General features: G+C 41.4%; 1 protein-coding gene across 2 annotated transcripts in view; it reads left to right on the top strand.

Moving 5' to 3' along the window:
* Nucleotides 1-17034, top strand: part of PRELID2 (PRELI domain containing 2) — a 59529-nt gene extending 42495 nt beyond the window's left edge. For both annotated transcript variants that reach the window (XM_014533155.1, XM_005885997.2), the window contains exons 6-7: nt 8892-8961; nt 13070-17034. In XM_014533155.1, coding sequence (XP_014388641.1) covers nt 8892-8951 — 60 coding nt within the window. In that variant the 3' untranslated portion in view covers nt 8952-8961; nt 13070-17034. The remainder of the gene's footprint in view (nt 1-8891; nt 8962-13069) is intronic.
* Nucleotides 17035-26423: the final 9389 nt, after the last annotated feature.

The following is a 26423-nucleotide window of genomic DNA, read 5'->3' on the forward strand; positions in this document are numbered from 1 at the left end:
ATTTATGTTGCTGATGTTCATGACAGCACTCCAGCTCCCAGGTGTGCCCTGATACTTCGCTCACCCTCCTCTGGTTCTTTCCCCAAGAAATGACGATCATGTTTAGCATTGAAAGCTTTTCTTTGTGGGGAAGTAAAGGGCTCTCCAGGTTGGCTCCAGGTTGGCATTTGACAATCAACCAAGGAATTCTCATCAGCAGATACTGTGTTGAAACAGAAGTGCTTCTGGTGCACCTTTGCCCGCCAGCCTCTCCAGTGTGCACGAGGGAGCTTCACTTGGGATCAACAGAAAACGAAATGCATTTGGAGATGTGGGAGGTGCTTTTATTCAAGAGGCACAAGTGGTGCAGTCTCACCCTGCCCCCCCCCTAAATTTATAAAATCAAAACCACCCCGATGTAGATGAACATAACGCTGGGATGGCAGGAAGGACCATGCTTAAGGCAATACGTCATTTTTTTGGTCATTGGAGATGAGAATCCTATAAACATGCCTTTTTAAGGAGGTGGTGTACTGAGGGCTCGGAGTCACAAAAGCCCGGGTGTGAATCTGGATTCCCTCCTTACTAGCTAGGTGCCTTTGGTCAAGTTTCTTAACATACCTGAGGCTCCTTTCCCTCATGTCACTGACTCACAGGTTGGGTATGAGGATTAAATGAGACAAGGCATACCGTGTGCTCAGCACAGCCCTGTAGGGACCTCAGCCTCTCCATAATGAGTTCTTTCCTGGGCCTGCGGTTCTAATTCTGTCTCTGTTGCTGATGACCCCTGTGACCCAGAGAAAGCCTATTTACCCGGCTGGGCTCAGGGTTGTCAAACAGAGGTATTAGTGGCCCTTAGAGGTGATGCAAAGAACAGGTCAGATACGCTTTGTGAAACATGGACAAGCACAAGGTGACATGAACAAGCAGGGGCTGACATTTCCTCTAAGTCAGCGATCGCCAACGGAATGGGGGTGCCTTATGGGGAGAGTCCCATTGTGAGGGGCCCCTAGGCAGATCTAGGTCCATACGGAAGTCAGTAGCCACATTTCAGGCTACTGGGAGAATAGGAAGTCATGGTTAACCACAGCCTGTCATGTGTCAGTAGCTTTATGTCGCCTCATTGAATCCTCAGAGCCATCCTGCCAAGGATGTGTGCTTATCCTCTTCTCTCCACCCATTTTACAGGCACAGAAACACTTGAGTGAGGCAAGTGCTCCCAGTGGAAAGAGTTGGAGAAATCCAGTTTAAATTCCAGTTTGGCCACTTACTAGCTCTGTGACCTTGAGCAAGTTATATCTGAGGCCCAGTTTCTTTCTTGGAAATGGTGAGAGTAAAAGTGTCTTACCTCTTAGGACTGTTGAGAGGATTACATGAGATAATGTAGACTAAGTCCCTGGCATGTAGTAAGCCCATGATAAATTATCATTAACCCCAATATTGTTGAGATTTGGTGGGATGGGTTTTTGACTAAAACAGAGTTTTGGAAAATTATATTTTGCTTTGTTCAAACACCCGATTTGAAGACACAGTGGAACTGGCCCTCCATGTGAAGAGGATCACTGACTTACAGAAATTAATGAATTTGGGAGAAGGAGGAGGGTAGAGATAAAAGACAAAAGGAGAATTATCTGGGCATCTATTTAATCTGGATATTGGATTTATTTATTCTGTTAGAGACAGTTCATTTTACCTCTCAGAATAGGGGAAATTATTGATGCCACAGGAATTACTGGGCCAGATTTTCGAGATATGAGTGGAAATGAGGTCCTTAGAAAATGAATTTTCTAAGACTCTCACAGGAGGATGGGATGTGGAAAAAGGTTTTATTTGCGCCGTTGTATTTCTCAGGTTCCAATGTCCCATTACCCTCAACCCAGTCCGGGAAGAGGGGCAGCTGGGAGTCAGCAGAGTCAGAAACAGGGCCAGTGTCCAGAGCTTCGGTTCCATGTTGCAACTGGGGGTGGCTCAGCATTCAGGCCAGATTAAAGTCTGTCAGCCCATGTGTGCAGCCCAACAGGGCAGCGCCCCATGGGGCACAGGAGAGTGCAGCCCCCTGCTGCCAGAGTCCCCGGAGGGCCTGGTGCTGGGAGAGAGCCCTTCCTTTGGAAGTTTATATATTTAGATTTTGAGCTCTTGCAGTGGCCATGCCCATCCTGGCCACTGACTCCCTTGCAGGTGTGATTGAAGGGCAAGCACCTTCCCAGGTCACTCAGACCTTACTGGGCATGCGTCTCAATGGCCTCTCCAGTCCCAGCCTTTATCGATCAGCAGGGAATAGACTTCAAAAGTGATGAATGCAGCCTTTTTTAAAATAAAGCTGTATCAATGGCATGCCTATATTATCTGGTCTCCCCTTTCACTCCTTTCCTGTTAGATAATAACTCGGTTACTATAATGGCATCATTATGACTGAGCTTAAATCTGATGAATAGTGAAAAAATGGCTGATAAAGGGAACTGATAGGAACCTTGTTCTTTAGTTTGCCAGTCCAAGAGTTGGTCCTGGGCCCATTTGGTGCCAGGCACTGAGGTAGTCCTGCTTCGATGTAAGGAAGATTGTCTTATAGTTTGGGGTGACATAGGTGGGATATGGAGTAGAAAGCTTCCCATCAACAGAGGTTTCTAAGCAGGTAAGAGATGATTAGTGACATGCCATGGGTGGGATGTGGCACCGGATGGGAGGCCGGCCTTGAACAGTGGTGAAAAAGCCATATTTTGCACAAAGTTCAAGTCAAGAACAATGAAATTATAGACAGGTTACATTTTTAAATATTAAAAATGGGGGTAGGGGAAAGTAACCTTATAAAATAGAAACACTCCAGTAACTAAATGACTTTTAGCCACTAAACGTTCATGTCAGGTCAGGGTTTATGTGAAAATTGGCATTATGGAAATGGCTTTGTAATCTTTCATTCTGATATTTGATGCCAGGAGAACTCTATAAACCAGATGGGCCACTTTTGATCCTTTGCTGAGAGTTTTCTATCTGGACTAAAATAATATAATGTCATCTCCAATTTTTAGATTTTATTATTTGGTGATATATTCTTTTCCATTACAAATTGAGATTAAATATTCATAAGGAGAGAGGAAGCTTTATAATGTGAAGCAAAGGCATCTAAATTATTGTATTACTTTAATGTTCTGCAGTTACACCTAAAGATTTTAGGTTCCTTATCAAAATAAAAATGAATCTTACTCAAGAGTTTATTAGCCAGTTTGGGAAAATTATATTGAAGTCATACATTCTGTCAGGATATTCCTACTTGAAAAGTATTGTATTTAAAATAATTTGTAGATGTGATTAAATATTGATTCACATATTCAGAATCATGCAGGAGGACTAAAATCTGATTTATATATCAGGTTTTTTGAACATAGTCAATAGGGAAGGGAAGAATAGCTCTTGCTATGTACTCACCATTATGATAGGTATTTTCACATCCACAATTTCATTGAGAACTCCGCCCCCCAGTGTTGGAAGATCTTGGATCCTGGACTCTCAATCCTGATAGCTTCGGGTGGAAGCAAAGCTTTGCTTCTTAGTGATTACGTGATTTTTGTCTGGATGTTTGATTTCTCTGAGCCTCTGTTCTCATCAAAAAAAAAAAAAAAAGATAATAATCCTCTAAGGCAGACAGGAGGTTAAAATAAGCCAATGCAGGTAAAGTGCTCAGCACAGAGCTTGCCAGTACGTGCCAGTGAATTTTAATTTTTAGTACTGTTTCATAGATGAGGAAGTCTTAAAAAGAGCTGGACAGCATTAGATTAAAAGGTGCTTTATTGGGGCAAAAGATCTCTTCCTGGAGAATCTGAGTAGTGTTTCTCTCACCTTTTCCTGTAAAAACTGGATGCAGATCCCTCCCTCTAGGTCTCTCTCCATCTCAGGGAGCTTACATTCTATTGGGGGAAGGGGGGACAGACAGTACAAAATGTTTTAAAAGCAGGACAATTATTTATAGTGACAAATGCTGTAAAGACAGTAATAAAGACAGCTGACTTAGCTTGGTTCGTCGGGGAGTCTCTGAGGAGGTGAGTTGAGGTCTGAATATTGCCAGGAGCTAGCAAGCCACTGACGGTCTGGTTATGTTCCTGCTGGAAACAAAGGGAACAGTGAGTAAACAAGAAAGGATCTAAGTGGTAGACAGACAACCACAGTATAGTGATTACCAGAGGGAAAGGAGGGTGGGGAGGTAGAAGAGGGTAAAGGGGCAATAAGAAACAAATAAACAAAAGGAAGGAACTAAGCATGTCCTATGAAGAGAAAGCAGGCCTGTGAATGTCAAGTGGTGAGGGGAGAATGGAGGGAGCTGTAGTTGAGGTGGGTTGGAAGCTGGTCATTGAGAGCCTGATAGCCATATGGATTTTATTATAAAAGCAATGGATAGAGTGTGGATTTTATTATAAAAGCAATGGATACTATTAGAATGTTGAAGCAGGGTGGTGGCATATTCTTATTCTACCTTTTATTCATATATAAATGAAAATATTTGAAGACAGTTTTATGTAAGCCAACTTAATAAAAATATTAGAATGATGGGTGTGGGTGGAGGGGGGTCAATGGGAAAAACAAACAAAGGGGACATCTGTAATACTTTCAACAATAAAGAAAAAAATAGAATCAAAAGGGAAGTGAGGTTTTTAAAGTAAACTTGTTGCAAATCTTTTTATCAAAAGGTGAGTGGTCTTATCATGTAAACTTCAGCATCTGAAATGACCTCCTTTCTAAGCTCCTCCAGACTAACCCGGATTCTTCAGGGCTCATTTTAAGTCCCATCTCATTGTTAGTGTTTCCACATCATTCCTTTGTTTTTATCTTTTACCCTTTATTCTTTCCTTCATATCCTGACCTTTTCAACCACACTTTCAAGAATGGTAACTACTGGGTAGATGCACTGTAATTCCCAATTTCAAATTTATCAGCCTGGCATTCAAAAGCAGTCCATTGATTAGTTTCACAATCTATCAGCTTTGAGCACCTATTGTGTGCCAGATTCTGCACTAGACAGTAAGGATAGAAATGTAAGTAAGTCACTTCTCTTCCCTGTCTCTGAGCACTTCATTATCTAATGCAGTAGACCTGTAAGCTGATGATTGATGGGTTGACTGATAGATTTATTCATCCAGTAGACAATTACTGCACGCCTTCTATGTACCAGGCATTTTTCCTCTCTAGAGCATACAACTTGAGTAAGATGGACCCACCCTATGCCTTTTCTTTATCACATAATAAAATGAAGCTGATTCATCGTTTGTCTGTCCAAAAAGCTTTTAAGCCAAGTCTGTAAAGGTGGATCCACTTAATGTTTGTTCTGCATTTCAGGCATCATTGTGTGATAAGTGGTGAAAATTTAGTCCCTTTAAGCCCCATCTCCTGGGGGTTGAGTTCAAGCATTGGAACTTTATTTGAAAGGACTGTATTGATTGGGCTTTGATTTGGTCTTCCTTTACCAAACAGAGGTACTAAATAGTGGTTTGGCCTCACTGGTAGGGCTTTTTCTTTTCTTTTCTTTTTTTTTAAATTACTTTATAGGTCTCTCACTTTCTCTCTCTCTCTCCCTCTCTCTCTCTCTCTGCCCCCATTTTCCACCTTCTATTTCAAGCTGTTCTGCTTAAAAAGATTAAAGTTGTATGAGAGAGGGGGGGAAAAGGGGAATAAAAATCAACTGTCGCACTGTGAACATAATTGATTCAATAAATAACGTCTTTCAATTCCCCAGGCAAACCTCAAAGTCTTCACTTATGTCAATTAGTGTTCCTCTCTGTAAGTGGTGGGTTCCTAATTTAGACGGATGGGGAGAGTTCACAGAGCTTGCTTCCTAAGGAAGGAGTGTGCTTTTCTGGTTTTAAAGACATAATGTGTTGATTTAGGTGCCCACTCTGCAAAAAGAAGCTTGAAGCAGAATTAACGTGGCTGTTTCTCATCTTCTTGAAAATAGAAGGAAGACATTCAGTTCTTGTCCAGGGGTTTGTTGAAACAACAACAACAAAGGAAAATGGGGAAGAAAATCTGCTAGACTAGATGATACAGGGACTTTGTCTTGTTTGTTCACCATTTGTTGTCAGTGCACATAGTAGGTGCACAATACATATTTGCTGGCTGGATCTCTTAAATGAATGAGAGAAGAAAGGAGAACAATTCAGGTCTGAGATTAAATTTCATTCCAGAGGTTATTTCACAACCTGTCCCATCCCTCTCCTTTCCTCTCTAATCCTTTAAAAGGAGAGTAACTCTAAAGTATAAGATTGTTGTATGTACTGTATCTTCAGACATGAATTTCATCAATTTCCAGACCGGCAGAGTTGAAAGGGATCTTGGAAGTGATGTTAAGCTGCCATTTTTAAATTCTAGTAAATGGACTCGTTTTGTTTTAGAACCACATGAGGTGTGTTATAAATCTACAGATTCCAGGCCCCAACACTGGAAGTTGTGGCTGAGTCAGTCTGGATAGGGCTTGGGCATCAGTATTTGTCTTTGTGGGTTCTTAGGAATTCCTGTGAGCAGCTGGGTGTGGATAGTACCATCTAGTCAGCCTTGCTATTCCCTGAGCTCTGTTGGTTTAAGTTACTTCTTGGGAAAGGTGACTAGCCCAGGAGAATAATTGGCAGACAGTGACCCAGGTGTCCTGACTGAGGACAGTGCGCCGGGTCCTACAGTTTGCTGCTTTGTTTACCCAACACTCTACGCTCCTTAGCGTTCTGCCAAGACCTTTTAATTAATGCTTCTTCCTTCCAAGTGATAATATTTGTGGTGATGGTCAGCCAGAATCTGGAGGACCTTCTGAAATGTTTACAGAGATGTTACATTTTGTTGAATGTAGTTTGGTACTAAATATGATGTTTTATTGTCTTCTCTGGAGATGCATCCCTCTCCCATGGCTCAGAATAAACCCCCAATAGGAAGCCACTTCTTTTCTCTTGCAGTCCCTCTGAGAATCATCAGGGCCCTTGTTACTTACATTCCCATTAAATCAAAGGCATCTTGTGAAGGGCTGGGAACCTGTATTTTAGATATGTTTTTATTAATTTGTTAGAGAGAGATAGAAACATCGATCGGGTGCCTCCTGCATGCCCCCTGCTGGGGATTGAGCCTGCAACCCAGGCAAGTGCCCTGACTGGGAGTCAAACTGTGATCTCTTGGTGCATGGGACGATGCTCAATTCACTGAGCCATACCAGCTGGGCAGGAACCTGTATTTTAAATTAGCTTTGATCATTAGTATTCTCTCTAAACTATTTTCCAGTCCCTGAGAACTGTGTTCCATGTCCCTGGATCCAGCTTTGACTTCCTTGAGACCCTAGCCCAGCAGTTCTCAACCTGTGGGTCGCGACCCCTTTGGCGGTCGAACAACCCTTTCACAGGGGTCGCCCAAGACCATCCTGCATATCAGATATTTACATTACGATTCATAACAGTAGCAACATTACAGTTATGAAGTAGCAACGAAAATAATTTTATGGTTGGGTCACAACATGAGGAACTGTATTTAAAGGGCCAGAAGGTTGAGAACCACTGCCCTCGCCCATAATTACATCATAATCCTGTCTTCCCATCTGATGATTTATCTTCTGGTCTTCAGAACTTGTTCTTGAAGGAAGAAAGAGGGAATATCTTCTTTCCTGTTTCCTCCAGGGGACTTGACTGGCCGAGGTGGGTGGGTAGGCAGTTGAAATGTACAGTAGTGGAGTGAACATGGTAAGAAGGTTAGGAGGTGGCCCCTGAAACACAGGAGAATGCCTGTGTTCTTTCCTGCTGTATTACTTAATAGCTGTGTAACTTTGGGCAAATTACTTAAACCTCTTTGAGTTTCTGTTGCCTCACCAGTAAGATGGGGTAAGAATGGTACTTGTTCAGAGTTTTGTGTGTATTAAACAAGGTGTCCTAGGTCAGCTGTCAGGACACACTGAGAGATGGAGATCTGGGTGCAGAGGGTTATCGAAGAGGACCTTAGGGACAACTTGTGAGGAAGGCAGGATTAGGCTACAGGTGACATTGAACTGTGACACAGTTGCAATGAAGGTCTCAGCTGATCCCATGGGGAGCTGGAGATGGGATGCTCCTCAGAGTTGTTCCAAATTGAGGGAAGGGGGCCAGGCCTTTAGACCCCTGTATCCACCAGTCATTGCATGTGGACTGCCCCTGGAGAGGGGACATGATCTCGGAGAAGGCAGCTCTTTGGCTGAGAGGGTGGCTGTGTGCCATCAGCAGCCGACAGTGCTGGCAGAGGGTAGGGAGGGGAGGTGCCTGAGTCCCTGAGCGGATGTCCTCAGTGCACCCAGCACCCACGATCCAGGATAATGCACATAAAACCTTAGCAGTGAATGTAGAACCTTTGTGAATATTCAATTAATATTAACAATTGCCATTATTATTCCAGCTCTGCCAATGCCATGTAGTAGCTGGGGGCTTTTAAGAAGTTAACTTCTCGCCCTAACCAGTTTGGCTCAGTGGATGGAGTGTCGGCCTGCGGACTGGGGGGTCCCGGGTTCGATTCCGGTCAAGGGCATGTACCTTGGTTGTGGGCACATCCCCAGTAGGGGGTGTGCAAGAGGCAGCTGATTGATGTTTCTCTCTCATCGATGTTTCTAACTCTCTATCCTTCTTCCTTCCTCTCTGTAAAAAATCAATAAAATATATTAAAATAAAAGAAGTTAACTTCTCTGGACTGTCTTATGTTTAAAATGGAGATCCTAAACTCCCTACTTCCCTGAGTAGTTCTGAGCTCACATGGAGATAATATATGTGAAATTGATAAGCAGATTAGAAAAATGTACAGCGTGACTGTGAGCCTACTTTTCGGAAATGAATATAGGGCCATGACTTGGATTCCTTGAAGGGGAGGGTTGTGATCACTGTAAAAGCTCTTGTCTGTGAAATGTGGCATTTTGATTTTCTTTCTTCTCTCTACAGGGAATTAGAATAATGGAGATGCTGCTAAAGGAGCAGTGTGGTGCCCCCTCAGCCGAGTAAAGAACCATCAGTGAGTACCAAAAGCCTAACCAGGATTGGTTACTCAGGCCATGTGTTCATGCTTATAAGCCCGGTGTTATGCATCTGCCTCCTTGGGCTATTCATACTGTACATTTCCTGGTTGTATGCACAGGGGATGGTCTCACAGGTGTTTCATTATCTGTTCTGTATCTTTACTTACTTGGTTCTTGATTTTCAGAGCACTTTTGTACTACGTGCTGGGTTATAACTGCACTCAAATTGTTTAAACTGCTCAGCACAATCCAACATGATTATCACTATCAAGGTGGCATAGATTTGTAGAGACCGGAGCTCAGCATAAACGGAAGCTTTAATTTTATTGTTCTGAGAACAAGGAAAGGAGGGATTTAGAGTTTCTGAAAGGGATATCTTGACTGGCCAGTGAAATAAATATATTTTCTCAGTCATCAGTTGGGGATGGCTGCCTGAAATGCTATGGAGAAGGACTCTGAGGCCTTGAAAATAATTCTCAAGCTCTGGGTCAGGGTGTGTTGATTGATTAGCAATGTCTGTCACAGACACAGGATGGAAGAAAGAGCACTTTTGCAGGAGCACATGCCCCTTCTAGTTTAGGGCAAATAATGTAGGGTTAACAGATAGCAGGGGGATTTCAGAATTACTTACATTTTTTTCCCTTGAGTTTTTATTGTCTACATCAAGGAGAATGGCTTCATAGTGGAAAGGGAATAAAAAAGTTATTTAAGAGAGACTCAAAAGCCTAAAATAAATGAGTATAGTGGATTTGCATCTTATGACATTTATTGGACTTGGATTTTTAACATCTGATAGAAGGTAAGACCTTTAAGCAGTGCAAACATTGTCTTGGGTATTTCAAAATTATCTCAAATTTCCTTATGTTGGCTTAAAACTGTAGTACACATGGTTTTGTATGTGCAACCTGGCATTCCATACGATAAAGCCTGAGGTGAATTAACCAAAGAAGAAGCGAAAGGAGCATTTATGTGCAAGTATCTCAGCATTCAGAGCATACTGATCACACCTCTGCATGGGAATTTGAGAATTATAAAGTGTTTCTGCTTGTTTGCAGGCTTGACTTCATGTATACTTAACACATATTAATAGATTTATTGATTCCCGGAAAGGGGAAACAAGATCATTTCCTGTAGCACAGGCATGGTGCACGGCAGGTGCTCAAAAAATGTTGGAATAGAATCTGAGCATTGTGTGCTCCCATATCCACTCTGTTCTTTGGAAAGTTGTAAGAAGATCGTCTCCCTGCGTTTCCAGGCTGACATTTTTGTGAAGCTCACTAAGCCCCTCCAATGTTTGTGTACTCAGGCACAGATTCTGTCTTACCCAGGAGAGTGGGATGAGGCGTCAGCTCCGTGCTAAATAAGAGAATGAGGGACGAGTATATCTTGGTTTTCAAACTTTAAATTGGTGGTTTTGAAACTTGAGTGAATGTCAGAATCATCTGGAGGATTTTTTGAAACATGGCTCGATGGGTCCCACCCCCAGAGTTTCTGATTCAGTAGGTCTGGGTGGAACCTGCGAAGTTGTTTTTAACAAATTTTCAGGCAGTGCTGCTGCTGCTGCTGCTGCTGCTGCTGCTGCTGCTGCTGCGCCAGGGACCACAGTGTGAGAACCATTGCTTAAATGAGTTTGCATCTCTGAATGGAGACAGATTGAAGGGGCTCTGAGAAAGCTATTAGCTGGAATTCGACACTGTTGTCATGTATTCCATCGATTTTAGATTCACCAGAGAAATGACTGTGTGTGGCTTTACCAGTATCTCAGCCTCTTGCCTTTTTTCCTGCTTGAATGTTGACTGGCTCCAACACTGGAGCCAAGACAACGGAAAAGAAAGGAGACAAGACTCATACCAACTTGTGTTTTTTATTTAAAGCAGCAGTCACCAACTGGTGGTCTGTGAGGTCCGAAAGGTTGGCGATCACTGATTTAGAGTGTTGCTAGCGCAAATGAGGAATTTAAACAAGCATTACCTGTTGTTTTAAATTACCTATTTTTGTTGTTGTTTGTTTTTGTTTTGAGAGCTAAGTGTGAACTCAGGACTTTGTAGTGTTTCTGAAAAGTAACTTATTTTCCTCTCTTAAGGGAAGTGGTTGAGGTTGGATACCACCAGGAGTTCAGTGCAGGACAGTTAAGATTTAATGCACTTAATGAAGTGGAGTTCCTGAAGGATTTACATAATTCAGACTCTCTTTATCCATGATTCTCAGAGGAGCAAATGTAAAGTAAGAGATATTATAACCTTCCCACATAAATCCACAATTACATTCACAGTTACTACAAATTAGAGACTATTGCTAGGCTTTAAGCTTTTTTCAAAATCAGCTTCATTGAGGTATTATCTCTGTAAAACTAAGTTGACCAATTTTAAGTGCACAGTTTGGTGAGTTTTGACAGATATATATACAGTTATGTAAGTATCACCAAAAGCATGAGATAGGACATTTTGAGGCTCATCTGTGCTGCAATGTTGTTGGCTGCTTATTGTTTCCTGTTTTTAACCCCATTTTCTTGACTATTTTTACAAAGTTTTTGCAAACTTGAAATGTGGTTGTTTTTATGGAACTCTGTTTTTTTTTCAAAATTAGCTTATAGAAAGTGTGAGAATGGTTTAAATGGGAGAACTACTGATTTTATGAGCAGTAAAATGCCACATTAAGAGAAAAGGTGTGAGGAATGAATTCTGTAGCTATAGAGCAGGGATCAGCCCACAGGCCAAATCCAGCCTGCTGTCTGCTTTTGCAAATAAAGTTTTATTGGCATGCAGCTATGTTCCCAGCTGTGTTCTCACTACAACTGCAGAGAGAATTGCTGTGACAGACATCTTACACACTGCAAAGCCTAAAATATTTTCTATCTGGTCTTTTAAGAAAACGTTTCTGCCCCCTGGGTTAGACCATGCCCTCTCCTAAGTTAGCATCAGGTCACCTTGTGGGGGTGGTTTGGCCTTTTTAAAAATGTAGCATTTGATCACATCTTCCCTCTATTCCAAAGTTAATAATGTGACAGTTTATGTTCTCTGCATTAGCTCCGACATCACCACTTGGGTGATGTTATTTTAAGACATAAAAAAGCATTAAAGTGAACACAACAATGAAGTTAACATACCGGCTGCAGCAATCATTAAAATTGCTCATAAAGTTCCAAGGCACGTGCCTGGTGGCATAGGTGTATAGGCATCTGTGTGGCAGGTAACGTGGCGCTGTGATGTGGCCGTGGTAGGTGCTGTGGCCGTGGTAGGTGCTGTGGCCGTGTGCTCCGTTTGCCAGCTTTGGGCTTTTGCGATTTTCACTTTTTAATAAAAACATTCTGTGGGGTTTGCACAGATATATGTAAGGAGACATTATTTTTATATTTCTACATGGTAAGGAGATATTATTTAATATTTCTATATGATACCACATTTCAAATTTGCACAATTTACAAGCCTGTTTCTGTTCTGTTTGTTCATTTATTTTGTTCTTGGATTCTGTATATAAGTAAATCATATGGTATTTGTCTTTCTCTGTCAAAAATGTTATTCATAATTTACATTCACATAGAATATGACTACATTGTGTGTGGTACCTAGCCCTAAAGATACTCCCCAGCGCCCTCTGGCCTGTATGTTCAAGTGGGCATTGGACAGTTAGAAAGCTTAGCAGGTGATTTTTCTCAAGAGCCAAACTGGAGGTTCATAAATCTCACTAACCAATATGCTTGTGCTGCTGCTGCTGACACGTCCATTGGATAGATTTTTGATTTCCTGTCATTTTTGAATAAAACAAATAGCCCTGACATGTGTTTGTTCTTGCCTCTGGCAGTTGGGAGACCGGGCATGCTGAGGTTCAATAACACAGCAGAATTCTTTCACATCGGAATGATTAAGACCTCAGTTTCAGCTATATCTTTGAACTAGCTCCTTTAGGTGGTTGGACTTAATAAAATGAGGTGCTTGCTCTGTTCCAAGATCATTAGGAGGCAGAAATGCAATTTCTTCGAAAATTACCCGTAGTAATAGAACTCAAGTGACTCGTGTAAGAGTTGCTTCAGAAAAGAGGGCAAGTAAGTATTGATTGGTGAGACGTGTTTATGAGGTGATAAAGCCTGTTTGCTTTCTCTTTCAGGGGAACTGTGTTGTGTCTACTTTTGCTCAAGAATCACTTCTTGGACACAACATCTCCAATACTCAATTTTCGAAATGCAAGTTTAAGGATGCGGTGTCGGCAGCTTGAAGAAGAGCAGACTTTCCTGCTGGGACTTGAAATGACACACCTCCCTGGGAGCCAGCCTCAGTAGCAGCACTCATGGAGATAAGTCCTTCTAGCTGGATTTTTATGGCGTAGACTCTTCACGGTTTTACAAATAAAGGGAAAACCCATAGAAGATGATATTGCCCTTCTTGAGGATACCCTGCTGATTGCCTGGTGATGGGTTTGGGTAGCCAGGGACAGGCTTGGACACTGGTGTTTGTGCCTTTATGTGATCTGCATCATTGCCCATAGGATTCATGAGAGGATTCCAGGACAAGTAAAGGAATGGAACCTGATACCTGACTCACAGATGGCCTGGAACAGACAGGAATGTGCCAGACCTGAGGTGAAGTGAAGGCACATCTATAGTTATGATGAAGATTCTCAGAAATCGGGAGCATTGGATTTAGACCCATAAGTACTACATAATTGCCATCATTATTGCTTTTATAATGTAACATGTGAGCTGTGGTTTGTTTCGCTGAAAAAACATCGGATGGAGAATGGGGAGGTTATATGTGCATAATCTTGGCTCCTACTAGTCCATTCTGAGATGTGGAGCAGACATAACCTCTCTGTTTTCACTAGGCAAGTGGGGATAATCGGACACAGATCTTACTACCTGTGGGTTGTGATGATTAAACAAGGTATTTAGTGTGAAAAGCACGGGTTTGGGAGTCAGAGAGACAAACCTTGGTTTGACTCCAAGCGCTACCACGCACTAGCTCACTAGAACATAATTTTAAACCCTTATGAAGCCCAATTTTTAAAAATTTGTAAAATGGGATGATAGAATTAACTTTGTGAGGTTGTTGGACCAATTTGGATCACATATATATGAAGTGCCTAGCATTCCTGGTACATAGGAGAAGTCTATTAAATAGAAGCCATTCTTATTATGCGAAACTATTTAGAAAATGTACTTTTCAAATGTAATGTAAAGTACTATTACTGTTTGAAAATTAGATGACAGTAGTTTGCATTTTCCACGATTGGAAGCCAAATTATAAATGGATACTACCAACCAAACGCTTGAAGAGAGGCAAAAATTTGCAATTCATCTTAACATAAAAACTGGGCCATTAGTGGAAAGTTGTGGGGAAATTGTTTTATTTTTTTAATATTTGAAATACTTCCTACTTAGTGCACTGATGAATTTCAAAGCAGTTGTGTTCTTTTTATACAAGCCTGCCACTGTGAGCCTCATCTTATTGTATTTGAACTATTTGTGCTGCCTAAGTTTTGTCTCGGGATAATTTCTTCTCGTTTCCTTAGTGTTTTATTCTCTAATTGTGTTGGAAGGAAAATGAGTGGTAGAAACCAGAACACACTTTGACCTCCTTTTCCATTTTGTAAATGGCATTTTGTAGGCCTTAGGAATAATTGCCCACTTCCAAAAATAAGAGGTGATATGAATTATCACGGAGGCAAGAGGCAAGAAATTTGTATTTGAAGATTGACATTGAAATAAAGTTAATCCTTTAGACTCAACATCTTGCATCCTTTGAAGGCAGGAGTTCTCAACCTTGGCTGTCCATTAGGATCACCGGGGGAGCCTTGTGCAGTCCTGACGCCCTGGTTACACCCCAGACCAATAAATCAGAATCTCTGGGCAGAACCCAAGCATCAGTGTTTTTAGAAGCTCTCTAGGTGATTCCAATGAGCAGCTAAGGATGAGAACACTACGATGATTTGCAGACATCTGATTTCTTTCTTAACACCTCTGAAGTAGGAAAGATTCTTTGTAGTAAGAAATGGAAATAGTGAAGCACAGAGAGGCTGAATTTTTGCCTGACTTCCTTGAAGCTGGGGTGGCCAGTGCAAATGCCTGCAACAGGTCCGGCAGGTGATCTGATGAGTGAAGCAGGCTGGCGGCCACTGGGGAGACCCTGTGAGCATGTGCCTGGAGCAAGGTAATCAGCAGCTGCCCGGCTCCAGCACAGTGTTGCCATGTGGCTGGTTTGGCTCGTTCTTCCAGTTTCCAATCTTCCAGATAAAGAGAGACTTAAGGAAAAAAAAAAAAAAAGAAATCTGATTTTTACATGTTGGTGACAAACTCAGAATTGTTTAAAACGCTGTGCTGGCCAAACAAAACATGATTGCTAGTCGTTTCAGCCTCCGCTTCAAGAGTGTAAAGGACCAGCCTAAACATCCCAGCCAACGTTGAATAGATTTGCATCTCCCTATTCTGGATGTGAGCTGCCTTCTGCCACTCCTCCAAGCCTGCTTTTAGTAGATGCTTTTCCCTCCCATTTCCCCAGAACTCGCTGGCCTTGTATCAGCCACTTTCCTTCACTCCCCTTGTCTCCTATGGGCATCCATTGCTTCAGGCCTCACATCTATGGCTTAAGAAATTTTATGCTTTTAACAAAATTAATGAGGGCTTGTTAGAGTTCATTTTTATTACATGTCAGGATCCTTTTCCTGTGAGGAAACATTTAGAAGCCCACATTTAATTTAATTTTTTTAATCCATAGTCTCGTGTAAGAAATGTCAAAACACGGAATGCAGCCTTATTGGGCACATGAGGAACATGGGTGGGAAAAGGTTAATTCACAGACCTGGTCAGTCTTCCCCTTCAAGGTGATGATTTACTCCAGTGAGTCCTAGGCTTCCACTTGTCCCAGAAATCTTTGGACCCTTGCGGGGGTGGGGGGTGCGAACATATGCATGTCCAGGGCCTCCCCCTGTGGTTCTGATTCCTGCTATTTCAATAGGGCCGGGGGCGGAGCGGGGCTGTGTTTTAAAACAAGTTCCCCAGGACAGTGGAGAAACACTGCTTTAGCAGAGGTGTTTGTGGCCTCTGCATCTTTTATCATTTAAGAAGGTTTTGCAACTGTTGGGCCTGGTAGTCATTACATTTGATCACTCAGGACACAATATAAAGTTCTTATGCAGAGAGAAGCTGACTTAAGCTATCTCTACATGATTGAGGTGCTTTTACCATGAAGAGGCTTTTATGGTTTCAGTTATATATGGATAAAAAAACCCACGGTGCTATATTTGTTTTATATAAGTAGCATATATGTAGTAAGATCTCATTTATCAGACATGGTGGGGTGCATGGTCTAGACAACTTAAGGTTGTCCTTAAAGTTGCTTGTCTTTGGGGCTTTATTGCAACCATTTCTTAAGTTAGTATACACTTCCTTGCTTTGGCAAACCAGAATCTACTGAAGATGATGAAATCTTTTCAGGGTCATTATTTGTGTTCTGGATTCTTTCAGGTCCTGTTTAGCTTTGTTAAAGCCCCTAATGGTCCTGCTCCGAGTTTTGCGGATTTTATAGTTTTTCTTTTCTCTCACTGTTATTTGTCATTTCTCTCTGCCAATACTCCGCCTGCCTCTAGGAACTTTCCTCTCATGTGCTGTGTGGGAGTGGGGGACCATGGAACTGCATACTGCATGCCAGGTAATGGTAGACAGGCTCCGAAGGAGGCTTTGAGAGGCGTTTCTGGCAGTTCCATGAATGAACGTTGCTGCACTGATTTAGCGACATTATTTTAGTGATTCCACTACCTTCTTCTAACTCACTTCCTGATCCTCAGCTGCCGATGTCAGACCTGTGACCGCAACATGAGTGAGAAGTTGCTACTAGTGGTTTCTCTTGATTTTTAATCTACTCTCTCCCCCAGTCGTGCTGGTATTTTTATATGTACAGTTCTATGATGTGAAACTTAAATAGATTAAAATCCAAATGAACATTTCTCAGGCCAAGTTTTTGTGAAGGATAATAAAGTGTTTTTGGTTCAGTATGGTTGTGATTGGAGCTATAAATCAGTTGTCTACCTATGAAATTCAATCCTGCAGTCATTCTGAAATAAAGGTGTTACAAGTCATATTTATGTGTGAATTCTCATTTCGTGGGGTATTACATCACTCAGCAGAGCTTGTGCTTATCATTTGTCCTAATGACCCTGTTTCTGGTCAGTGTCCCCAGATGAGGGTGTCATACCAACTGTATGTTAGGGTCCCCTTCCCCTAAGGTGATCCTTTAAAGTTTCTCCCAGAAATAAGCGGAGGTCACTTGTATTGGGTGACTCCAGTGGGCCATGTACTAAAGGAGCAAAGGACTAGGGTCTGCAGAGGAAAGAAGCACAGCACAGACACAGCAGCACAAAGTCAGGTTCCCCAAAGATGGAGGAAGGGACAGCGCAGCCGCTGTTGACCTTTGAGGCTCAGTTGTGCTTTCTGTACTTTGTTTCTGTGAGACAGGCGTGGGCAAACTTTTTGACTCGAGGGCCACAGTGGGTTCTTAAACTGGACCGGAGGGCCGGAACAAAAGCATGGATGGAGTGTTTGTGTGAACTAATATAAATTCAAAGTAAACATCATTACATAAAAGGGTACGGTCTTTTTTTTTTTAGTTTTATTCATTTCAAACGGGCCGGATCCGGCCCGCGGGCCGTAGTTTGCCCACGGCTGCTGTGGGATTTGCTTTCATCCTATCATAGGTCCCCCTTTTCCTTGACTGTATTTGGGTTTCTGTGCCTTGTTGCGGGATGCCTTGTCCACGCCATATGGATACCTTCCTTTTGTTAGAGCCTGGGTGCCTTAGGAGTAAAGTCCTTAGTTTAATCAGCACTATTGAGCACCTACTGTGTGCAAGAGAAAGGCAGGATTTGTCTTTTTAGTCTTGATCCAGTGGGTTTCCAGAAGGTTTGCACCAGCATTATACTGACAGATGGCAATGGTAGGCACCAGTTGATGGTAAGTCCAGTCTCTGTTACCTCTTGGGTAAATGAGACAATTATTGCTTATTTAACAGATGCAGGAAAAAGTCAGCACAGGATGCACAGTGGAAAGATCAGCACGAAAATGTGTAGCTTGGTGGCCCCAGAGCCTCACCAGCAGATTGCATAGTTGTAGGTGATAACGTCTGAATTAGTGAGGGGCCCATCATACCTTTCGGCAGATAGCGCATTCTCCTTAGGCCCCATCTTATATACAGAAGGGTGGAGCTGGCCTGCATGAGACTACCTCATCTAGCCACAGAGCAGCTCCGCAGTGCACAATGATTGCAAGACACCGGATATCCAGGCATAAACGTCTTTTCCTTTCAGACTGTCCTGGCTGTCACAGCCTGGTCTCAGGACATCCCGGGACTCAGGGCTGCTGTGTCAGCATGTGTTTCCCTGATGTCCGGGCGGGGCCTGCTCACTATTTTGGGGTAACCCTGCAAACCCCAGAATCTTAACATGGGCCTTGGTGAGATTGAAGTAGATAGAGAGGTAGCAGTCTGAGAATGACAAACCCGGTGCAGTGAGATTCCAAATAGAAATTAAGTTAACTTATTGAGACAATTTATAGAAAGTTAAAATGAAGAATTTAAATGTAAAATGCAGCATTTCTTGCATACCTGACTGCCCATTGGCACCTGCTGGGGATCCCAGGGGGAGCTTTAAAAAATACTGATGCTCAGGTCCTACCCCCAGAGATTCTAGGTTGCAGCCTTGCCTCAGGGTTGCATAAAGTTCCCTAGATGATCTTGAAGGCATGAGCAGTGATGCCGACCAACTTCAGACGTCATGTTTGTTCTCCCATGAGTGGTAACCCTTAAGAAGCTAGCTGGAGGTGGGAGTGTGCAATATAAGACCTCTCTGACGTTTTGCCTCTAGCCTTTCAGAAAAATGTCATTCACTGTCCAAGAAAAAATATGCTCCAAACCTGGCTGGTGTGCCTAAGTGGTTAGAGCGTCAGCCTGCACACCTAAGCGTCTCAGGTTCCATTCCTGGTCAACATACCTGAGTTGTGGGTTCACTCCCCGCCCCCTGATTAGGGCACGTGCAGGAGGCAACCAGTAGATGTGTCTGTCTTACATCAAGATGTTTTTCTCTCTCACATGGATGTTTCTCTCCCTCTCACCCTCCTTCCCTCCTTTCCTCCATCCCTCCCTTCCACTCTCTGAAAAGCAATGGAAAATATTTTCTGGTGAGGATGAACAACAATAGCAACAAAAGTACTTCAGTGTCTCTTCAATGCTAATAAAAGAAAAGAGATGTTAGAAGTCCCCCACCATGGGCAGCCCTGATGAGCTTTATGATCAATAGTTTGAGTCATGTTTATTAGACCAGAATTCCATGCAGGGAAAGGATCCCATAGTAACTCAAGACCCTTGCTTGTCTGCAAGGGTTAACCTGAGTCACTGTACTGCTGGACCTTAAGATGTAGGTCTCTGAGCTCTGGACAGGCATGCTGTGCAGCAGGCGACAGAGAGGAAATAGCTGCCACCATCCTGTTAAATTAAACTCCATGGAGCTATTCTCCAGCATTATCGGGGAAGGTTAGAGCCATTTCGTGCCTGCCATCTGTTTAGGCTGCTGATGAAATCATTAATCCTCTGTGTCGGTGCCAGGATGAACTTTGAGATCCGATGACAAATGAGAAAATGCTAAACCGCCCAGTTGCATGTTTTTGTTTTCCCATTTTGGGTTTCGGCGTCTCCCTCAATTCAAAAGTCCATCCATTGTTCAAACTTTGAAATGACTGCATCGCCTGTTTCTTGAGATGTTGAGGGGAAATTATTTTCTGGAACGAAGCTCCTCTGTTATTTGTGTGTGTTAGCAGTCTCATCAAAACCCAAGTCACTCTTGTCAATCAGTCCAAAAACAAAAACAAAAAATTCCCCTGGTCCCAGGACAGGAGGTTTACAAAAAGCAACCAGAAAGAATTGGATGGATGAACGAATTACCCCAGAGTATAGTTATTGTAAATGAAACAGGGTGTGGGGCAAGGATGGGGAGAAAGAAAGGGGGAAAAAAACCTACCAAGGTCATATCTGTCACTGATTAAATGGTAAGGGTGACTATAAAGACATCTTTATTGTCTGAAATGACATATCCGAGAATTGGAGGCTATTGCATGGAGGTTGGGAGCCCCTCAGTTCATGTTCCGCCCCATTTTTTTCTGAACCTATCCACAGCCAGAGCAGAGAAGTTCAATGCAGCTTTTCTGCTGGTATCTTGGCGATTGGATCCAAAGCCCTTGGAAAACTTAGAGTCACATCTGAGACACTAGGTGACTATGCTCTTTACATTACAGTTTTAAATTGGATTAAACTATACATCAGAACACAATCGGAACTATTCCAGTATAGAAAGTTGTCTCTTTGTAAGTGTGAAGTCAAAAGTTAGTGTTGTCACTTGTTTCCTTAGGTGTTAATTGTTCTGTCAAGTGCTATGAGGACCATTTCTTCCTGGAAAAAATAAATGCTAACAATGTTTTGGGGCCTTATTAAGGCAAGGATTTTGCAGAGAAAAATGGGGGAAGAGCAAAGCATTAGCCGGGCATTTATTTACACCCCTCCACCCCCTCAGCCATCTGCCTGTGAAACCTCTTCCTGGGGGGGGGGGGGCATTGTTATCACCTGTAATCTCAAAACAGGGTATTGGTACCTGGAGGATGTACAGTCATCTCAGTGAGGTTATGTGTGAAGCCACAAGATAGATGGGCAAATGCTCCTTTTAAGGTATTCATTTTTTCTCTCTCAGAGATTTGTGGGGAAAACATTATTTTTACATCAAAACCAACATGTAACTTTGTAGAATATAAAATGGGAATAGATTCATAGTTTTGAAAAAAAAAGTGAGACTTAAGAGACATTTTGCTTGGATCACTGCTTAGGATGCTACCTGGTGCCTAGCAGGCATTATATTAGGTTCAATAGAATGGGAATATCTGAGGAGAGCAATATGATACGCTCAAGACAAGCACTTGGCAATTAGGATGTCCCCAGACGCTGGGGCCTCTGTGGGAGTCAGGTCCCTCTCTGGGAAAGTTAGAGAAGCCCTGATGTAGACCACCTCCAATCCCTGGAACTCCCAGGATTCCCAGTCTTGGAGTCAGCCTTACATCCCAGCAGCATGGCCGTGGCCTGCCAGTATCTCATAATATAAAATGGGGCAAATAGCCAGTAAACTTGGGCAAGCTTTGCCATCAGGGGTATTTTGAAGACTGAGTTAATGTACGTTTTTAGTTGTAGAGAAGAAAGCATATAAGTATAAAGAGCATATATTGAATATGACATTTTAAATTATCTTTCTCTCTACTTTTTGCGGGAGGAGCAGTCATGTTTTCTCTTTTGTTTAGAGAAAACACTAGTCAGGACAATGTTATTTGTCAATACAGTATTTTTAACATACCATTTTCCCTAAATGGAGGCAGTTCAGATATACTTATAGTCTGCCACTTTCTCTACAGTGTTTAATCCAGGGTGCTTGCTAAAACCAATGGGAGGGGGTATAATTGGTCTTGGTGGGGTAAAATAACAACCGCAAGGAAAAAATTAGTGAAGCAGTATTTTGCTTCTTGATTTTTTGGCAATTATAGTGGTGTAGCTGGTTCTACTACAGTGAAGCTCTTACCTTTTCCAATAACAAGCCTCTTTTCTGATAGATTTTTATTTTTTTAAAAATCTTTATTGTTGAAAGTATTACATATGTCCCCCGCTACCTGGTGCCTAGCAGGCATTATATTAGGTTCAATAGAATGGGAATATCTGAGGAGAGCAATATGATACGCTCAAGACAAGCACTTGGCAATTAGGATGTCCCCAGACGCTGGGGCCTCTGTGGGAGTCAGGTCCCTCTCTGGGAAAGTTAGAGAAGCCCTGATGTAGACCACCTCCAATCCCTGGAACTCCCAGGATTCCCAGTCTTGGAGTCAGCCTTACATCCCAGCAGCATGGCCGTGGCCTGCCAGTATCTCATAATACAAAACGGGGCAAATAGCCAGTAAACTTGGACAAGCTTTGCCATCAGGGGGCCTCATGGCTTATTTTGAAGACTGAGTTAACGTAAGTTTTTAGTTGTAGAGAAGAAAGCATATAAGTATAAAGAGCATATATTGAATATGACATTTTAAATTATCTTTCTCTGTACTTTTTGGGGGAGGAGCAGTCATGTTTTCTCTTTTGTTTAGAGAAAACACTAGTCAGGACAATGTTATTTGTCAATACAGTATTTTTAACATACCATTTTCCCTAAATGGAGGCAGTTCAGATATACTTATAGTCTGCCACTTTCTCTACAGTGTTTAATCCAGGGTGCTTGCTAAAACCAATGGGAGGGGGTATAATTGGTCTTGGTGGGGTAAAATAACAACCGCAAGGAAAAAATTAGTGAAGCAGTATTTTGCTTCTTGATTTTTTGGCAATTATAGTGGTGTAGCTGGTTCTACTACAGTGAAGCTCTTACCTTTTCCAATAACAAGCCTCTTTTCTGATAGATTTTTATTTTTTTAAAAATCTTTATTGTTGAAAGTATTACATATGTCCCCCTTTTTTCCCCCATTGACCCCTTCTGGCCCGTCCCCATCCCCTGCTCTAGGCCTTCACCACCATATTGTCTGTGTCCGTGGGTTATGCATACATGCATACAAATTTTTTGGTTAATCTCTTCCCACCATTCTCGCCTTCCCTCTGAGATTCAGCAGTCTGTTCCATGCTTCTATATCTTTGGATATATTTTGTTCATCAGGTTTTTTTTATTATTAGATTCCACATATGAGTGAGATCATGTGATACTTGCCATCTAGATGGAAATTGTATGGCAGTTGCCAGTAGGAATAACCTTTATTGTTATTTATAAAACATACATATTTCTATTGAGAATGCCAACTATGGTCGTATCCCAACTTCTTAGTTGAAATAGCATGTCCTGGTCAGTTCTGAATTCCCCTTCACCAAAATGAAATTTGACAATAAATTTGGCATTGGGTTAAGATTAAAATATAAGAAATTTTTGAGTGTCTGATTTGATTCCAATATAGCCCAGGAGCCTGCACTGGGGTACTGGTTGTGCTATGCCCTAGCTGTACATGAGGTCTAAGGGCTTCTTTTTCCTCCTATGGGAGGGAGTATAATAGGGCCTATTTTATAAGGTTATTGAAAGAGTTCGAGACATGGAAAAACAGTTGGAACGGTGCCTGGTACATAGTAAACACTCAGCAATCTCTGGAAGAGATTGTGTTGAATTGATGCTAATTCTTTAAATATTTGGTACAATTTTCCAATGAAACCATCTAGGCCTGGATTTCTACTTGAGGGAGATTTTAAACTATAAATGTAATTTCTTTAATAGTTGTAGGGCTATCAAATATTTGCTCAAGAGTAGGAGAGAGATAAAATGAAGACAATCCTTTTCACAATTCACTTCACCTCTAATCTGCCTTCCCAGTTCATACATTCAAACAAAATCGCTTTTCTCAAAAACCAGGTCTGGGCAGCCCACTCATCACTATGCTGTTTACACTTTAAAGAACCTGGTAAACCTTTGTTTAAAATAAAACCAAAAGGGCCCTAGCTGGTTTGGCTCAGTGGATAAAGCATCGGCTTGCGGACTGAAGGGTCCTGGGTTTGATTCCAGTCAAGGGCACATGCCCGGGTTGCAGGCTGGATCCCCAGTGGGGAGCATGCAGGAGGCAGCTGATCAATGAATCTCTCTCATCACTGATGTTTCTATCTCTCCCCTCTCCCTTCCTCTCTGAAATCAATAAAAATATATTAAAAAAGAAACAAACAAAAAAGGGCAAAGTGCTTGAGATTTTGGGGGGATTTTATTTTTATAAGAAATCTGTGTCCTCACTATAAAGTAATGGTTAAATACTGTACATTGCAAGAGGGAATTGAACAGTTGAATTTAATGAAACCATTTCACCAAGAACCAGTTGCAGTGTTAGAATGTAATTGCAATGGAACCTGCCTGGACTTTAATTTATCCTCTTGTTTTATTTTAAAACGATACTGGATTTGCATTTCCCAGATGTCAGAGACAATGATGAGAGGTCCCGGGTGACAAGCCTGTAACATCAGCAAAGTTTTAAACAAACCCAGCATTTTTCTGATGAGCTCAGATTCTACTTACTTCAGAGGGAGCCATGGTAAAACAGTTTTTGTCTTATTGACATGGTTGGTTGTGCTGCTCACCCACTTCACCTCTTTCACATATAATTAATCTATCATATCTGTAGAGGATGTTTTAGCTCATTTACTAAGCACTTTCATATTCATGATTTCACTTAATTCCTGAAGCAATCCTGTGAAGATGACATAAGGTGTCTTACAGATAAGGACTCAAAGGCTCACAGTAGGTAAGTGACTTGTCCAAGAGCACGCAGTTAGTAAGTGGCTGAACCAGAATTATTGCATGGCCACATATTTATCAAACCTGAAATAAAATTTTATAGTGATGCCGTGTCATGTAAAACCACCTAGATATCTCTTTATTTATATTTCCTGACCACAAACTGTTATGTACACCAGGGCATGTTGTCATGTGATCTTATTTACCCTTTGCCTGAGGTGGAGTAACCTCCATTTTGACTCACTTGATGTGTTTCTGAGTGTGTGTGAAATATATCTTGTGAACAGTTCTTTACTCAGTTCCTTTCAAATTACCCTGTTTGATTATTCTATTTCTTGCTGTGATCTTGACTACTATGATGACAGAGCTAGAACTGGTTAGACTAATTGTAGTTTTTCTACCTGTAAAAATACAAGGTGTTTGGGTAAGTATCTGGGAAATATAAACAAGTTTGGAAGGAACCTTGAGACCGCAGGTGCTTCAATCAGGTGGATCACAGATTGAATGCTGGCTAGTAAGTCCGTTATAATAAATCTACAATTTTAGTATATTTTCTATGTTTTCTCTACATGATGTGTTTGCTTTGCTCTTCAATTTTTAAAATTCCTTTGGTATTAGGTATTTACCTTTATACTTACCTTTTAAAATGCCCCTCTGCACTGTTTTCTTAGTTAACCTTCCTTAACTGATTTGTCAGTTTCTAATGTATCCTTTTTTCTTTTCCTTTTTGTCTGTTCAGTAGACGTTCTCAAAATGACGTCCACCGGAGGCCCCTGAAGCCCTTTCAGGGAGTCTGTGAGGTCAAAACTATTTTCATAATAATACTAAGACATTATTTTACTTTCCCACTTTCACTTTCTCATAAATGCACGTGAATGTTTTCCAGAGGCCACATGTGTTAATGATGTTATCACTGTGATGTCTACTGAAATGTGTGAAACACCTATGAAAACCCAGCTGTCTTCTATTAAACCAGAACTTAAAGGGATTTGCAAAAATATAAAAATGATGCTACTCTTTTCACTATATATTTTTGGAAAAATATAATGTTTTATAAAAATGTTTTTTTATGTTACTATGTAATAGGTTTATTATTATTTTACTTAAGTAAATAAATAACCTCAGTTTTTTAAAAAAATATATTTTATTGATTTTTTACAGAGAGGAAGGGAGAGGAATAGAGAGTTAGAAACATCGATGAGAGAGAAACATTGATCAGCTGCCTCCTGCACACCCCCTACTGGGATGTGCCCACAACCAAGGTACATGCCCTTGACCAGAATCGAACCTGGGACCTTTCAGTCCGCAGGCCGACTCTCTATCCACTGAGCCAAACCGGTTAGGGCTAACTTCTCAGTTTTAATTTCTAATATGGAAAATGTTGACACAACTCAATAAACAAAAATGTTTTGAGGTTCTAAAAATTTTAGAAGTGCAAAGGATTTCAAAGGTCAAAAAATGTGAGAACTACTTCTATGTAACATCAATGAATTTATTCTCTTTTCTACATTTCCTCTCCCTTCTCTTCCACTTTTTATTCCTATTATATTTGCTTTGTCAGAACATATGGCATTTTATATTAGTCTTCTACTCTTGTTTTCATTTTTTAGTCTTAAATCTAACATTAACTATATTAAATTGCCTAAATTCCCTCAGTCATAACTTGGTTGGAAGAAGTTCATCCTTTAGTACATTCTTCAAGGACTCATGAATAGAGTATTCTCCAGGTTCTTATATATGTAAATGGCTTCGTATGTTATTTTTTAAATGTAAGGCCTTGATATTGAAGGATTTTATATCCACCTATTGTATTAAGTGGATATAAAATCCTTGGTTCACATTTTTGCTTTATGTGTTTCTTGTAAACGCTGCTTGCTTCTTGTCTTGATTTGTATGTTGCTGTTGATAACAGTTGAATTTTCTTGCTATTTAAAAGTTTTAGTCTTTTTGCCTGCCTGGTGACCTAAGTTTTTTTGTGGTTGTTGTTGTTTTTTGTTTTTTAACCTTTAAGTCTAACAGTTTTACTAGGATATATCTGTGGGTTGATCATTCTGGGTATATTTTCCCAAGTACCTACTGGGCCCATTTAGTTTGTGGATTTAGGTTTTCTATGATTCCCTGAATCTTTTAATGGATTATATTTCCAGGG

Source organism: Myotis brandtii, unplaced genomic scaffold (assembly GCF_000412655.1).
Source record: "Myotis brandtii unplaced genomic scaffold, ASM41265v1 scaffold95, whole genome shotgun sequence".
Lineage (NCBI taxonomy): Eukaryota > Metazoa > Chordata > Mammalia > Chiroptera > Vespertilionidae > Myotis > Myotis brandtii.